Here is a 15724-nt window from a genome sequence, read left to right as displayed (position 1 = left end):
ACGTCTACCTGCCAAGTGATGGTCCCACATGGGATTTGCTGTAAGGAATTCATTAGTGGTGAGACCACTGAAATGGGTGGCTTTGGCAAATCAAGGGATGGCTGTATGCATCTATCACAGGGAGGGAGTTAACTGGTGCCTGCAGCTCGTGGCACTCCCTGCCTCTCATGTGTAATTTAAACGATCTGTGAACAAGCTGAATAGATCCTTGGCAGGTGGATTTGTGAAAGCCAAGGTGGTATTGACCACTGGACAGAGTGGGGAAGTTAGTTGTTTGGGGAAGGAAACCACAATTTGGAGCCTGGTGCTACTGTGTAATAGTCTAGTGGAAATATGTCGTAGAAAGTGTTGATGCTGGATGCACACACTTTAAACACACCTCTGCTTCCAGTGCTGCGGTGCAGGATGCAGTGCTACAGCATTTTGCATTTTATCTTTCTCCTTAACCCTCTCGTAAATCTCCCTGTAAGTTATTTTCCTTCTGGTGCCAATAAATGGCTTTTGATTTCATTCTGTTGCTGTCCTTCTTTCTGTTTTATTTTAGAGTCCCAACCCGTTGCTCACTTTCAGTGTTAAGACACACGACCGGATATACTACATGGTTGCTCCGTCGCCAGAAGCCATGAGGATATGGATGGATGTTATTGTTACGGGCGCAGAAGGCTACACCCACTTCATGTTATAATAAAAGGGGGCAATAGGGCATACTGCAATAACGTAACATGAAGTTAGCCATAAGTAGTGAAATCTGAAAAGCCAGTGAATACTCTGAAATGTCCTCCTTATGATGTGCACCCGAAACCTCAGAATGAGACGGTTTTACAAATGCATTGAAAAGGGGGTTTGTTACTTGTTTTAGTTGATCTTTATAGGAATGAAAGAGCTAAAGCTGTTGAGAGAACCGTAGTGCTCCAAAATGGATAATCGGGCAATTTAAATTACAGCATCTTGATTCAATGATAATTTTCTACAAATTCTTACACGGAGAATGTCTTCATAAACTCATACTAAACAGTTTACAAATGTGTGTGTTCTAATCAGTATGCAAAAATTCTAGTAATGGAACAAAAAGGTGTAATAAGCATATATTTTAATATGCAGCATTTGACATTTATAGATGATTAGGTGAGTTTTTGAAACTTTTGGTCAAGTATTTTATAAAAATATAAACAAAAAAGCAACCCTAAGGTACACACAGTTCTTGCCTTAGTAGTTAAGTATTACAACAGAGCCAAAGAGTTATACGCTTCCCTTATCATAATGTTTTCAAACTGTTAATTGTACCTAACTTTCTGTAAGGGGACAGTGCCAAAACTCTTCATGACTTTTGAAAGAATTAAATTGTTATGATATTCTGTGTGTTCAAACACTCAGAGGCACCAACTGTATGTTTAAAGTTTGCATCTATGGAGCTCAAAAAAGAGAAGGATAGCTTTATAAAGATCTGCTTTTCCACAAGGATGTGAAATGGAAACATATGCATTAACTTCCTCGTAAGGAAGGTTGCTTTTTTTTAATCTGCCCCGTTGAATAGAATGAGCTGATTCTAGACTCTACAGCAATTGTCTTTTATGTAGTAAGGTCCCAGTACGGTTCTAACCTTACTCTGTGCCAAGTGAATGCTCCACGGAAACCTCTCAAACATTGGTCCCCTTGAAGCCAGCATCAAAATCTCTACCTATCTAAATTCTTTGGAGACAAGTTTTCAGCCCTGGAGAGTTTTGTTTTTTTAAAATACATATCTGCACAGAATAATGCTGTCAGATAAAAAGAGAGAGGCAAGTTCTAAGAGTTTATGCTAAGCAGTGTATGAACAAAAAAACATTAAAATTTTAAGTAGCAGAGATTGAGACGCCTAAAACAAGAAAAAAATACTGAGGGTGCAATGGTCTCCCATTTTAAAATCACTTCCAAGTCCTTGAGTAATATTGCAAAAACATAAATTATTTAATTGAACTGAACTTCAAGAAAGTCTCTTATAATATGGTTCTATTTCAGTAATCAAACTTATGTGCTATGTGGTTTGTGTAATAGAAGAAAGCACATTAGCCTTTTTTTTCCTTGATGAAAAGTTAATGGCTTTGATGGAACAAATAAAAAACTGAAAGCAGAATAGAAGTATGCTGGCAGAATATTTTTGTTATGCTTTTTAAACCCTGTATCTGTAACGAACAGGGTGAATTTTTTGTGGTATACACAGGTGATATGGTTGCTCTAGCATGACGAACATCAGTTTCGACTTGCATCATGAAAGAAGGGACTGTTATCGCAAGATAACTATCATCTGTGCAGATCACAGCTTGTAATCTAATGATTTAAAACACTATCAGAAATAAATTGCTTTGGTTTATATAATTATTATTTTTCCCTGATGTATCTTGATTTTACTCCTAAGTATGGTTATAAAGGTTTTCTAATAATGATTTTTGTATCCTGCATGAGGCAATGAAGGCATTTCAATAAACATTTTTAAAAATACACATTTTAAGTATTTACTTGCTGCTTCATCTTGAGACATTTCTGCTTATCTTTTAAATAGTCGTATACAGTTGTGCAAGCAATTTTGTATTTCTTAGTATTGCTTAATCTAACCATTCCATGTGTTTCCCCATAAAAGAGCTATGGAAAATAATCTTTCAGATGGCAGTGAAATTAGGAGTGTAGTCTGTTTACTGTGTGTACACAATATAATACCTTTCTCATTTTTTATGACCCTGTTTGGAAAATTTATCACCAGCCTTGGATATAGACAATTTTTTTAACTGCAAAACAAGTTGCTGAAGTTGAAGGGTTTCCCAGTTTTCCCAATACTTGACTTCGACATGACTCAAATTGCAGGAAGCGTTAGCTCATTGTAGAAGCCCATGCAGTTTTATGACTTTTCCACTAAGTTTGCCGTCATCATCACAAAGCGTGGACGGTTTTGTAGTAGTGGATGTCAAGACCAGGTAAGCGCAGCATGGCGGTAGGCACCATGTTTTGTGATCAGTCTGCAACCCCTCCAAGCTTACCCCCATGGGAGCCAAGTACCCGCTTACCCCGAAGGACCTCGGGCAATGGCCAGCCACCTAGGCTGTGTGTTAAAACCCTCAGCCGCTGCGTCCCTCAACCTGCAGCTGCTGGCAGGGGCCGGGCTGGCACTTGCCTGGGAAAATGCCTTTGCAGGCACTGACCTCTCTGCGCGTTGTTTCCTTCCTTCCCGCGGGGCCTGTGTGGTAAGAGGTACGGTGCATGAAGATCTTCGGGAAGGAAAGCCGTGGTTCGGCTACCGGGTCTGTGGAAACGAGGCCCAGCGGAGATGGGTAAGGAGGCGCGGGCTGGTTCCAAGGCCCTGCAGGCCCAGGCGCGTCCGAGCCCCGACGCTGCGGGAGAGGCGATGGGCTTTGAAATGTCCCTTCTGGCCACCCATAGGGGCCAGGTAACTGCGTTACATTGTATCTACGTTATAGAATGCGCACCTTATTAGCAGTTTATGCAGTTTGTACACGTATATACATGCAGCTTGAAGCACGCGGGTTTCCCCACTGGGTCTTGCCAGCCTTGCCTGGTACGGAGAGGCCTTCAAGCAGCGTCCCCCCCAGCATACACACACGCGCACCTGGGGAAATGCTCATTACGCGCTTTTATTGACAAACCTCTGCTTCCCACGTCACAAATACGCACACGCCGTTAATTGCACGGCGCCGCGCCCCCCAGGGCGCCTGCGCGCCGCCCGCCCGGCCCGGGCAGGCGGGAGGCCCCGCGGGCGGCGCCTGCGCAGTGGGGGCCGCCGGCCGTGCGCGGCCATGGCGCTGCGGGGCTTGGTGCCGGGCGGCGGCCGCCCGTCGGCCCTGGTGCTGTCGCCGTTGAGGGCGGCCCTGGGGCTCCCGGGTAAGGGAAGGGCCCCGGGGCACCTCTGCTGGCGCCCCGGCGCTGCTCTTCCGCCGCCGGCCCGGGAGGCCGGGGGAGCAGGGGGTGCCAGCCAGCCAGCGGGGAGAGGACGCGGGCCGGTGGCGGGTGTGCAGGCCGCGCGTACCGGCCGCGGGGCGGTCTGTGCTCTCGGCAGAGCGCGGGGCGGGCCGCGGGAGGTGGCGCCCCCCCCCCCCAGCGCCGCGTCTCCGTGGGGGCGTCCCCCGGGTGGGGCGGGGAGGCGACGCCCCGCTCCTGCCCGAGCCTGCGGGGGCCGCTGGGGGTGGGCGCGCAGGGGAGGCGGGTGCTGCCCACAGCAGCTGCTTCCCACCCATGTTCAGCTGCTGTAAGCTCCCCCCCCACTTCCTCCTCCTCCTCCTCCTCCTCCTCCTCCCGTGCTGCTTCCTGAGGCACTGGAAATAGGAGGCAGTGGGCCAGTTGGCTTGCTGGGGTGCGTGGGGCTTCACCGGGCACCTGAACAGCTTTGCTGGCGTCCACTTCTGAGTGAGGTGATCCTCTGCCCAGACACATGGTGCCCCTTCTTGCTCTTCTAGACGCGGTGCTTGTCTGACTTGTTGAGTTTATTCATTGCCTTAAATTTGACGGACAGCTGCTCTTGATGAGGTAACGAACCTCGCTCAGCGTAGACCTGAGTCAAACTTACTTGCCACTAAGGGTGCGCATTTTGTATCTGCATAAAAACGTGACTACAGTGGCCTTTTGTTGATTTTTTTTTTTTCTTTCTGTGTGTTTAGAGTGATAGTGTGATCAGAATAGCTGGTTACTCAGTGTGCCATTAGGTGCTCTGAGACTGGGCTGAGCAGCAGTTCCTGCTGGTGGAACTGGTGGCCGCCTTGCTCCTGTAGCATAGGCGATTGCATGAAACGAAGCGCAGGCAGTGTGGAGCCCATTTTCTGCCAGAGCTGTGTTCATCTGCTGCCGCTGTTGGCAGTGGGTAGGTTACAGTGCTGGAGCGTTCCCAAGGTCGTTTTGAGGATTGCTTTCGCTTTGACATGTGGGGCTGGTCTCAATCACAGTTTCTGTTGGTCATAACACAGTTAAAACTGCAGTGTTTCTCATATGAAGAGAGTTCCATAGCACCAGGCAAGGGACCTGTGGTCTTCCTGTAGTCCTGCTGTCCATAACTTGCTTTTATAAATGCTGAATACCACCTTGCACCCTTCAGAAGTGCTTCCCTGCCCGAACCAGGGTCTTACAGAAATCACGAGAAGTTACTGGGTAGCTGCTCAGTTACTGGTGTTTTTCTCTGTCTAAAGGGAAGTCTGAGAGTGTAACTCCAGGGAGCCTTGCTTCGGGATTGGCTGGGGCGGTTGCTTAGGGTTTTGCATTATTCAGGTTAGGATTGCTGCTGGTGCACTTACAATAACTTGTTAAATGCGGAATACTAGTCTGTGGAATAGCTTAGACAGTGGTTGTGTCTTGTAGCTGCAGTTTAAAGCCTGCCCTGTGTCAAAGCAGTTTGAGGGCACCTCCAGAGTGCTGCAGGATGGAAAACCAGTGACTGCAGAGATGGTTATCAGGGCTTAAGGGGGAGAAAAATACTCCTGATTCTTTTTCTGTCAAGTTTAGCACTTCTTGCTGTATCTGCTCTGTTACTGGCAGGTGAAGAAGTAACTGGCTTACTGATAGACATACACACAAACCAAAAGCCACAGCGTGGATGCATCTGAATAAACCTACCTTTACTGTGGGATTTATTCCCCTTTATAATAATTGATGCATCAGTAGGATAAAGAACTGTCCCATTGTTTCAGGAAAGATTTAATGGTTTTAATCTATAGTTCAAATGGTATAATTTCTGTTAGACTGTAGGAAAGCGCTGAACACGAGCTGCATCCTGCATCTTTTATGCATCCACGTTTACTCGTGCACATGCAAGTTTAAAATCAAACAAACAAAACCCCTTGAATGTAATCTCCCCGATAGTGAGAAAACAGAACTCCCAGCTGTGGAACGGTTAAGTGGTGTGATATTGTCACGGCCTGTTTTTGCAGTATTTATCCAGTTATTGTACCACTAGGAAGCCCTGATGTATTATTTTGGGGTTGCATAGTTTTTGTACCCCGCTATTGATTTACAGTATTGAAGAACCAGTCTTCTAATCTAAGAATTAAGAGTATCAGAGTCTTAGAAGTCTTGACCAAGATTTCAGTTTAACAAATGATCTTGCTGAGTGGAATAATAGAGCGGATTAAGTCTCTGTAACACCTCTCTACGAATCACTTACCCTCACCCACAGCAGAGGTACAATTGACTGCTAAACTTGCATTAAATACTGTAGCAGCTGTTGAGATTCAGCATAGTTATTTGTTAGTTAGCATTTCCTTTGTTAATCTTTTTTCCTTGTTTGAAACCAACTCAATTTTTTTGATGGTTATTAATGTGAATAACAAAGTCCAACTTAGTGTTTGCTTTCCAGATGAGTCTGGTTTGTTGTCCTGAACTAAAAAAAAATTGTCACCTCATGTACTTGTAAACTTACCATTGCACACAGTACTTTAGTCCCAAAATTATATTTTTGAAATTTAGTCTGGAAAAACAAAAAGGAAAAATAAAAAGTTAAACTAAGCCGATGAAAAATCTTATTTCATGTAAAATGAGTAAATATATTCAAGATGGTATAAAACATGGGGACAAATGAAGTATAAGAAATCTTAGCATTTGGCTTCAGTCGGCTACTTCGCTAATTGCTGAGTGAACTCCTTATATGGTTGGCATTTAATGATTTGAGAATGAATTCCAGCTTTCCCTACCAGGCTGATCAATACTAGTTAGTTATTGAAGAGTACAGGAGATGATAGATATTTTTTCTTTTCTCTTGAGCTAAAGTATCTTATTTTCACATAACATGCCCATATTTCCTGAATCCTAATTTTATAAAATATTAGTATGTCTGCAAAGGTTATCATGATGATTGTACTAAATAGCTCTTTTCATTAGTTTGCAGGCTGAAATCGTCAGTCAGCTTTCTTACTCGACCAGATCAACCAAAGCTTGCTTATCATAAACTAAAAGGCAGGAATCCAGGTGTGGTTTTCCTTCCAGGCTTTAATTCAAATATGAATGGTCAGAAAGCAACTGCCCTTGAAGATTTCTGCAACTCTCTAGGTCATGCCTTCATCAGGTACATTCAGAGCGTTGTTATTGAGAAAATGAAACAAGTGTTATGGGTTGGGGGAAGGGGTTTTAATAAAAATATGTAAACCTTGGCATTTGGTTTGGAATGCATGCTGTGCTGTACACAAGCAAAGAAGTGTCTTTCTTCCATTTCAAATGTAGGCTTTCTGTCTGTAGAGAGACTGAGGTAAATCAGGAGAATGTATTCTGAAAGTAATTCAGAAAATTCTCTGATAAATTTCTGTAGTCTAGCCAATTCTGTGTGTTACATTAAGGCTATAGGCACAAAATTGAAAAAGAAAGAAAAGAAAACCTTAGAAATTTTAGTTTTAGGACCTGGAGTTCTAATTTCTGTGAATTGTCACTATAAGTGTGCTTCATAGCTGCCAAAGTTTATGAAGCTATCCAGTGCCTTCTGTGGACTTAGAGGAACGTGCACGTGCTTGGAGATCCTCTCCTTTGATAGACTAGGTTGCATGCTGAGTTTCATAAGTCTTTGTAGTTGGGAATAGCGTTTGAAAGAGAGTACATTTTAAAAATACCATTAAAATTGAAGTATGTTGTGTTTTGGCTGTAAGGGAAATGCTTTGTGTGGGAAATATCCTGGTAAATTTGGGTACTGTTATATCAAATGGCAAGAGAACACTGCATCACTTAATTGTACCTGTTGTATTTAAACCTCTTTTCATATGATTTTTGGTGCTAGTGATATGCAGGACCAAGTAAGAAAATATCCAATGCGATATCTTGTCCCCTGCTTAATTTGATTAAATGGTACTGTTTAGTTAGCTTCTGTGTTGCGGTAGACAGTACTATGCGTTTGACTTTGGTTACTTTTTCAGATTTGATTATACAGGATGTGGAAGTTCAGAAGGTAACTTTGAGGAGTGTACAATTGGGAAGTGGAGAAAAGATGTTCTATCTGTACTGGATGAACTTACAGATGGACCACAGGTTATATTTCATTCTTAAATATAGAATGCTTTTTATCCTCAAGGTAGAACATTAATCAAAAATCAAAAATAGGCCATAATGGCTCTGTCTATGTAACAGCTTACACCTGCTCACTGTCAAGCTGAATCATTTGAGAGATCATATTTGTAGGACCTCTTTTGCAAGCAGGTAGATCACAAAATCATGGAAACATGGTTTGGCAGGACCTCTTGGACGTTGTTTATTAGAGCCTCCTGCTCAGAGCAGGGCTGTGGTCCTGGGGAGTCTGAGAAAGCCTCATGGTGGAGGTCCCTCCTGACAGGGAACAGGGAGCTGTTCCAGTGCGGTGCAGCCCTCTACATGAAAAAGCGTGTCACTGTCCCAGTGCTGATGCATTAATTAAAGGATTTGCAGGAATGTTACAATTTAATATACTCTATATGATAAAATAGCTTAAAAAAATCAGCAGAAGCAGTGTTTGACTTGTTCAGTTACTTTAGAAATGACTGTGAGAAACTTTAAATCTCCTGCAACCTGGAAATACCTAGTATAGTGTTTAAAACAATTTTGTATTATGAATTGTTTTTGTTGACCTCTTGCTGCACTGAGCCTTTACCATGTGCATTTATTTTAAGAAGGAAACATAAAGTATGCGTGTGATACTGAATTATTTCAACTCTCATTTTGTTTACAGTGTTTCAGTCTCAGACAGCAATAACCAGCCATGCCAAACAAAAAGAATAATAAAATACCAGATCCTGTGGTGCTTACTCAGGCAAAATTTCCACTGGAGGTGACAGCAGTTCTGCCTGGGTAAGGACAGCAGGATTATGCCCAAGGTTGAAGTAGTTGAACAAAATGAAAACTGATGCTTTGTAAAAGAAAAAGAAAGTTAGCCGTTTCCTGTAAAATAATCTCTTATTTTCTCTTTTTTAAGATTCTGGTGGGCTCCAGCTTGGGTGGATGGCTGATGCTTCATGCTGCAATAGCACGCCCAGATAAAGTAGCTGCTCTAGTTGGAGTAGCTGTAGCAGCAGACCATCTTGTAACAACTTTTAAGAAGCTTTCCATTGAGGTAAATGCTGATGGTTGGCTTTTGTGCAATCTAAAAAAAAAAAAAAAAAATCTGTCAAGTATTTAAGACATTCTCTTGTTCAAACGGTATTTTTCCTGCAAGTTTTCCAGTAATTTTTCTGTGTTTGTGGTGAAGGTAAGCTGAAAATTTACATTAATCTAAAAGTCTGCAAAATACTGTGCTTCTAGTATGAAGCTAGTATGAACGCTGCCTAGAATGTGTTGATATTATTACTGTGGCATATAGGACATGAAGTCGGATGCCTGCAGTTCAGCAGTCCATTAGATTTCAGTGTTGAATATCTTACATTTGCATTCAAATTGGATCCTTGGCTTTCAAGGATGGAGAAGTAGCTGCTAAAGCAATTGAGATGACACTGGACGAGATGAAACTGACACCGGTTGTCTGTGTAGAAGGGGGGTTCTTCAGATTAGTGTGTTTGTGAAGACTACAAGATTTAGGTGAGGGGAAGTCTCTTTCTGATCATAATAAATTTCCAATGATAATGTCCAGTCTTCAGGAAAGAAAATCAGGTGTTATAACGTGACAAATAAGCATGACACTAAATAGCTCATACTTCAGAATAATTAAAATATTTTCCTGAATTCTTTTTTTTGTTAGATACTGTGTAGTGTCAGTATTGCTACTTAAGACTAAGGTAAGATTCTGGAAATACAGTTTTTAGACACAGCTATTGTGGCAAAGACTGAAAAGAATGATCACTGGAAAATTCCTTTTTCCTAGGATTCTCCTTGTTTGAGGTTCAGGGAACTGATTGAAGCCAGAGAGGCTTACTGTTTATTGTGGCTATACATCTTTTTCTTTCTGATAGATACTGGCTGAGAAACTTAATTTCATTGGTGAATCCTAACTAGATTAATTTGCAGGAGAGACGTGCAGAGTAGCTTTTGTGACATGGTAAGGCTTTTGTCTTCTCAGATGCTGGAAGGCAAACGGGAATATACCTTCTCTGCTAATAAAAATGGACAAAGTGAAATTTTATGCCTGGGGAAGTTTTACTGCATTTAGAACAGAAATAGGTTGAGGCACTCTAAAGAACTCGTAACATCTGTCTTGTCTATTCTTTGCTCTCTTTTTTTATAGGCACAAAAAGAAATAGAAGAAAAAGGTATATGGAAGTTTCCAACAAAGCATAATGAGGAAGGGTATTACTCCGTGACGTATGACTTTATCAGAGAAGCAGAAAATCACTGTGTGCTAAATAGTCCTATTCCTGTAACATGTCCCATACGACTCATTCATGGCATGAAGGATGGTGATGTCCCTTGGCAGATCTCTATGCAAGTTGCTGATCGTGTTTTGAGCAAAGATGTGGATGTTATCCTCCGCAAAATTGGCCAACATCGGATGAGTGAGAAGGAGGATACAAAACTTCTTGTGAATACCGTTGATGATTTAATTGACAAGCTGGCAACACTAGCATAAGCTGCAGAGTAGCATACGTGCATGAACTATACACCTGACTCTTTTCCATGAGTAGCAGAAACCCTGTTCTTAACAAAATGATGCCAGGCCTGTGACTATCGTAGTAGGAACTGAGCTTTATCTGCTGTTTATTTACCTCTGTTTCGTAAATACAGGTATTTTGTTAATGCTGCATTTGCACAGGCAGTCCAAAATGTGAAGGAGTGCTGCTGTTGTGTTCAGAACCTCTCCTTCACCACTTAAACCTTTTTTCGCAAGCTTCCTACACTTTTGTACTGAAATGTTGATTCATTTTTATTACTATTGGCCTGTACAGAAAACTTTTATTTTCCCATGTCTTTGATACCTTTTTGGTATTGTCCTTTTGCTGTAGCATTCTTTTATCTTATGTCTGAAACCATCTGTACACGGCAAAATACAACTTAATTATTTACTAAAATTATTGTTGTTAGAAATAGTGAATAACATGAAGCATAATGCTCTCTACAACTACCTGAAAGGAGGTTGTAGCAAGGTGGGGGTCGGTCTCTTCTCCCTAGTAACAAGGGATAGGACGAGAGGAAACGGCCTAAAGCTGCGCCAGGGGAGGTTTAGGTTAGACATTAGGAAAAACGTCTTCACCGAAAGGGTGGTCAGGCATTGGAACAGGCTGCCCAGGGAAGTGGTTGAGTCTCCATCCCTGGAGGTATTTAAAGAACGGAGAGATGTGGTGCTCGAGGACATGGTATAGATGGACTTGGCAGTGATAGGTTAACAGTTGGACTCGATGGTCTTAAGGGTCTTTTACAACCTTGACGATTCTATGATTCTATTCTATGATAATAAAACAAACTTCAGATAAATTATTATTGTTCTTAAGTACTGTTAAAATTGAAAAGTGGAAGGCACACCCTGATGGTGTGCTTGGGGTACTACATTAGGAGGAACGAAGGGCCTCCAAGTGCAGATGGAGCTCTCTTATCTATGCTTATCAGTAGGGTTTATGTCCTCTTCTCCAGGCCGTCTTTTTGTAATAGTTAATTTGTGGGTCTGCTATTAAGGGAAAAATACATACTCTTGGTGTAAACTGAAACTGGATCAATACAGTGACTCTTTTATAGTAGCCTCTTTAAAGTGGGGAGTACAGGACCATAGGGCATCACTGCCTTTTGTAATATGACTTGAGAACTGTAGATTATTAGGAATAGCGTCTTCCAGAGTTAGGAATTGGAGGTACACAATTGCAAGCCTGAAAACTTGTAACTGAAATTTGATAGTTGGATAATTCTTGTAATGTAAATCCCTGGAATTCAATAGTAAATGGATTTAATTCGAAATGTGACTATTACCTGTTTTTTGTCCAAAAATATGGTGCCATTCATACATGAGAGAGAGAGGAACTTATTTAGGTGAGAGGCTGGAATTAGTTCAGGCTAGCCTTAATATGAAGCGTCAGTCAAAAGTATATAGTTTTTTCTGGCTTTACTGTTTTAAGTGTAAATGGCATCTCTATTGCTACCTTAAAAGACTAAAGCTCCTGGGGGTAAGCTATTTCTAGAAGGTTCGTTGTTTTCAGCGTTAGCATTGTCAGTAGAAGTACATTGTCAGTAGAAGTGCGTTGTATGGAGCTTTGCTGAGGTAGTGGTTTTTAATTTAAAAAACAAACAAACAACTGAAACAAAAAACCCAAACCAACAACAAAACAAAAAACCCCTAAATTTCAGATGAGTTCCTGTGAAGTACAGTTTTATTTAGGCCTCAATACTGCAAAGCCCAAGAAGCTGTGATGTAAAAAATTTGAATTCTGGTATGAGAGTAAAAAAAGATGGCTGTGGTGTAGATGCACACCTTCTAATTCAAGTGTACCGATTCCCTAATTCAATCAGTCTAGCTCAGGATACATGTTTGAGGAATTATAACATTCAGTGAAAACTTGTTTCCAAGTATTTCTCCTTCTGAAAGAAGCAGACTTTTTCCTGTCTGTATGAATATGCAATTCGCTACTTTCTTAAGCTTTAAAAACCTCTTGAATATGTGTTTTACTTTTGAGAAAAATTAGTTCGGATAACTTATGCAAGTTGCTCAACCACTTCCATTCCTGAAGGTTGAGCTGTGTTCATATTTATGTACTGTTAAACAGTTGTCCTCTTTATATGTATTCATGTGACTTGCATCTAATAAAACCTGAAAAATAGATTTTGTGAGTTTTAACGACACAGTCAAATCCAAATTAGGTTACTTCAAAACTTTCTGCTCTTAGCCTACCTATGACAATTTTTTTAATCCACTTTTGACTCATTTCTTAGATTGCTTTGTCTCTTAATGGGAAAAAAAGTTGGAAAAAAGTAATTAACTGTAGTACTTCAGACAGGGAAAAGTCTATATGTCTGCTTAAACTGTAGCTGTGTATTTCTCTTGGAAGAATTGCATTGTATTCATTCAAAGCTTCACCTTAGCTTTTATTAAATAATTGGTATTTCATGGGCAAGGTCTTTTTGTTACAATGCCTTAGAGCAAGACAGCTGAAAACAAATGTGAAGGGGAGCGGTTGTGTGAGTAGTTTTCAGGTTGGTTGGTTTGGTTGTCTGGTGGTGTTCTTTTATTGTTTTTTTTCCCCCATTATTCTGCTGTAATAACATTAGGTGGGAGAAGGCAGCATAACAGGGTGGACACAGTTCTTGAGGATACAAAACTGCAGCATCGGATGCTCAAACCACAGCATTACTGAAACTTAATCCTAGGGAGGTGGTTTTGTGTGGTTTTTTTTTTTTTTTGTGTGTGCCACTTGTAGTTCTCTGTTTTCCTTCTCTGCTTGCTAAATGGAGATTAGTGGTAGCGTTTACATTACAGGTACACCCAAAATTTGCTATATAAAGCATAAACGCAAAGGCAGAGATGATACTTTCTTCATAGAGACAGTATTCCAGATAGTATTTTGAGATTCAGTGAATGCTAGTGCCCTTCTCTCTGTGTTCACTTACCATTCTTTTTGTGTTCACTTACCATTTTGTAAATTCAGTCTATATTCCTTAAATATGAAGAGGTGGCTCTGAAGTAGACCTTATGCAGACAGACTTTTTCCTCTAAATTTGCCATGTAGTTCCATTGGTATTTCTCTTTGAAAGCATAGCATTTTCCTTGTGTTCATGCTAGAAATTACTAGCATTTTGATTACTATCAACTTGGCAGGTTCAAACACCTGAAAGAAGGGATGGATGATAACCAGGGAGATTGACGTCCTACCCATGACCAGGTTGTGACCTATCAGAAAGTTTTGACAATCTTGAATAATGTAATAGTGACATATTATGGTGTCATTCCGATTCGGTACTATGTTTTGTCCCCTGAGTTAATGCCTGTGGCATCTCTTTCGTCTTTGCAAGTAGATGCCTAGATGGTGAATTATTTTCAATATTAGCCATGTTTAAAAACAAGTATTTCTTTCCTCTGTAGAAATACTGTATTAAATTAGGGTATTGCACATTTGGAAAGCTCTGCATGGTGCAAATTTTTAAAATCCTTTGTAATGAATTCGTATGTTCTGTTTTTTTCTTCTTTTACGGACTTCTAATGTGCTGCCAAATACAAAGTATGTTTTGTGATTATACTATAGTGATTATATACTATATATACACACACTATAGTGATTGTATACTATTCTATATATATTATACATGTATGTATAACATACATTTCCTCAACAATAAGCTTGATTTGCACAAAATGTTCAGTGTCTTATGCTTTCAAATTTACCTACTCTGTCTTGTGTTGCCTGAGTGGGTTGGTTTTCTCTGAATACCTTAATCTACACTTAATTATTTTTGGTAGCCCTCAGCTTAAGTTGTTAGCATTCTCACTGTCTTTCACTCTTGGCAGGTCTGAAAGTGACTTCTGGGCTCGCCGGTCACTGAGTGTAGTACGGAGACGTTGGGGCTGACACTGCTGTCACGGCACAAGGGAGCTCTGGACACTTAACCGAGCAACTCGGCTGCTTGTGTTGTTGATTTTGATCAAACAATACAAGTTGAATAAGCACCTCGAGGTTTTTGTCTTACATGTAATGCTTAAACTACATTAACATCAACTCCTGCTGAGGAGTTAGCTGTAGTCATTCAAGTGTCAGGGGTAAATAACAAGCTTTTCTAGCGAGGCAGGAAGCTTGATTAGCATGTAATACCAAAGAAGCAGGTAATAGTTTTCATTAAAAAGACACAAAAGCATTACCAGCTGCCCTCAACTGTCCCTAGTCCTTACCAATATTTTAATTTCAGATCTGTCGCAAAATCAAACTACTTGAGACTTAACTTGTGAAACAAACTATTCTGCCTCCTAGAAAGGAAGAAAATGGTGAGGCGTGCTTTCCTGTGTTTGGGATTAAACTCTGCAATAGACCAATATGTGTTGAAAGAGTCTCTAAAGCTTATTCAACTTGTTTCCTAATAAACAAGTGCTCTTATTCAGTGTATATTGAGCTGTACTAATGCAGTTTTCTATACACGTATTTTTGTCTTCTCAAGTATTCTACTTGCTCTGTCTCTTCTGTTATTTGGCTTTCTATTACACACCAGCTGTTGTTTTTTTGGTTTTTGGGTTTTTTTGAGTTAAATGGTATTAAGTGTTTCATGTAGTTTCAGTTTAGCTAACTTATTTTCTCTTGCATCAACACTAAGTGCAAACAAAGCAGTGTTCACAAAAAAACCTAGCTGGATAGGCCTTAGAAGAGCTGCCTCCTGCGGTTTCATTTTTATGTTAATTTTGGCTGCGTGCTCTCTTGGACACTCTGTTATTCAATGGGGCTAAGAGATTTATGGTACCATACTTTTCATATCGAATTAAAATGTGCTTAGAGAGAAACTTTCAACCAGCTGTGTGTCTGCAGCTGCTCAAATGTTTTCAGTGCTCTAGTCGTACTGCAATACAGAGTTACAACACTTTCTGAACGGGTGCCTTGGTCAGTCGCTGCATTAGGTCTGTGCTTGTCGTTTCTCCTTGGCCCCTGTCCCTTCCTCTGGGGGGGAGAGGGGAAAAAACAAGTTGGAGGGAAAATCGTGTCCTGGGGAATAATGAGATTTGAACGTCCTTGGGTTTTAAGTTCCTCAGTTGTGCCTCTATAGAGAGGCCGACCTTACCCTTTCAGATTTTTTTTAACAACTGCTAAAAATTATGTTAAAGGCTTCCGTGGAAATAGAAGAGGGTTACGTGTTTCACCTGTCTCCAGGATCAGCGATCTCTGCTTTGAGCTGATCTACAAACTCAGTTAGATGT

The 15724-nt window shown here is 41.0% G+C and overlaps 2 protein-coding genes across 4 annotated transcripts in view; both read left to right on the top strand.

Annotated features, from left to right (window-relative positions):
- PHLDB2 (pleckstrin homology like domain family B member 2) overlaps positions 1-2478 on the top strand; it is a 70461-nt gene extending 67983 nt beyond the window's left edge. For both annotated transcript variants that reach the window (XM_082337636.1, XM_082337635.1), the window contains one exon: positions 545-2478. In XM_082337636.1, the coding sequence (XP_082193762.1) occupies positions 545-685 (141 nt within the window). In that variant the 3' untranslated portion in view covers positions 686-2478. The remainder of the gene's footprint in view (positions 1-544) is intronic.
- A 1293-nt stretch (positions 2479-3771) lies between these two features.
- On the top strand, positions 3772-13169 carry ABHD10 (abhydrolase domain containing 10, depalmitoylase). 2 transcript variants are annotated; one of them, XM_082303885.1, is made up of 5 exons: positions 3772-3870; positions 6850-7033; positions 7869-7980; positions 8897-9034; positions 10139-13169. In XM_082303885.1, exons 1-5 carry the CDS (start codon positions 3786-3788, stop codon positions 10478-10480), a joined length of 861 nt encoding a protein of 286 aa, XP_082160011.1. In that variant the 5' UTR covers positions 3772-3785; the 3' UTR covers positions 10481-13169. The 2 variants fall into 2 exon arrangements, with proteins under 2 accessions (XP_082160011.1, XP_082160012.1); XM_082303886.1 differs by lacking the exon at positions 3772-3870 and adding an exon at positions 4560-4843.
- The last annotated feature ends 2555 nt before the right edge of the window (positions 13170-15724 follow it).

Source organism: Platalea leucorodia (assembly GCF_965183815.1).
Source record: "Platalea leucorodia genome assembly, chromosome: 2".
NCBI lineage: Eukaryota > Metazoa > Chordata > Aves > Pelecaniformes > Threskiornithidae > Platalea > Platalea leucorodia.
The sequence above is the reverse complement of the archived record's forward strand: the minus strand, read 5'-3'. Positions and strand labels throughout refer to the sequence as shown.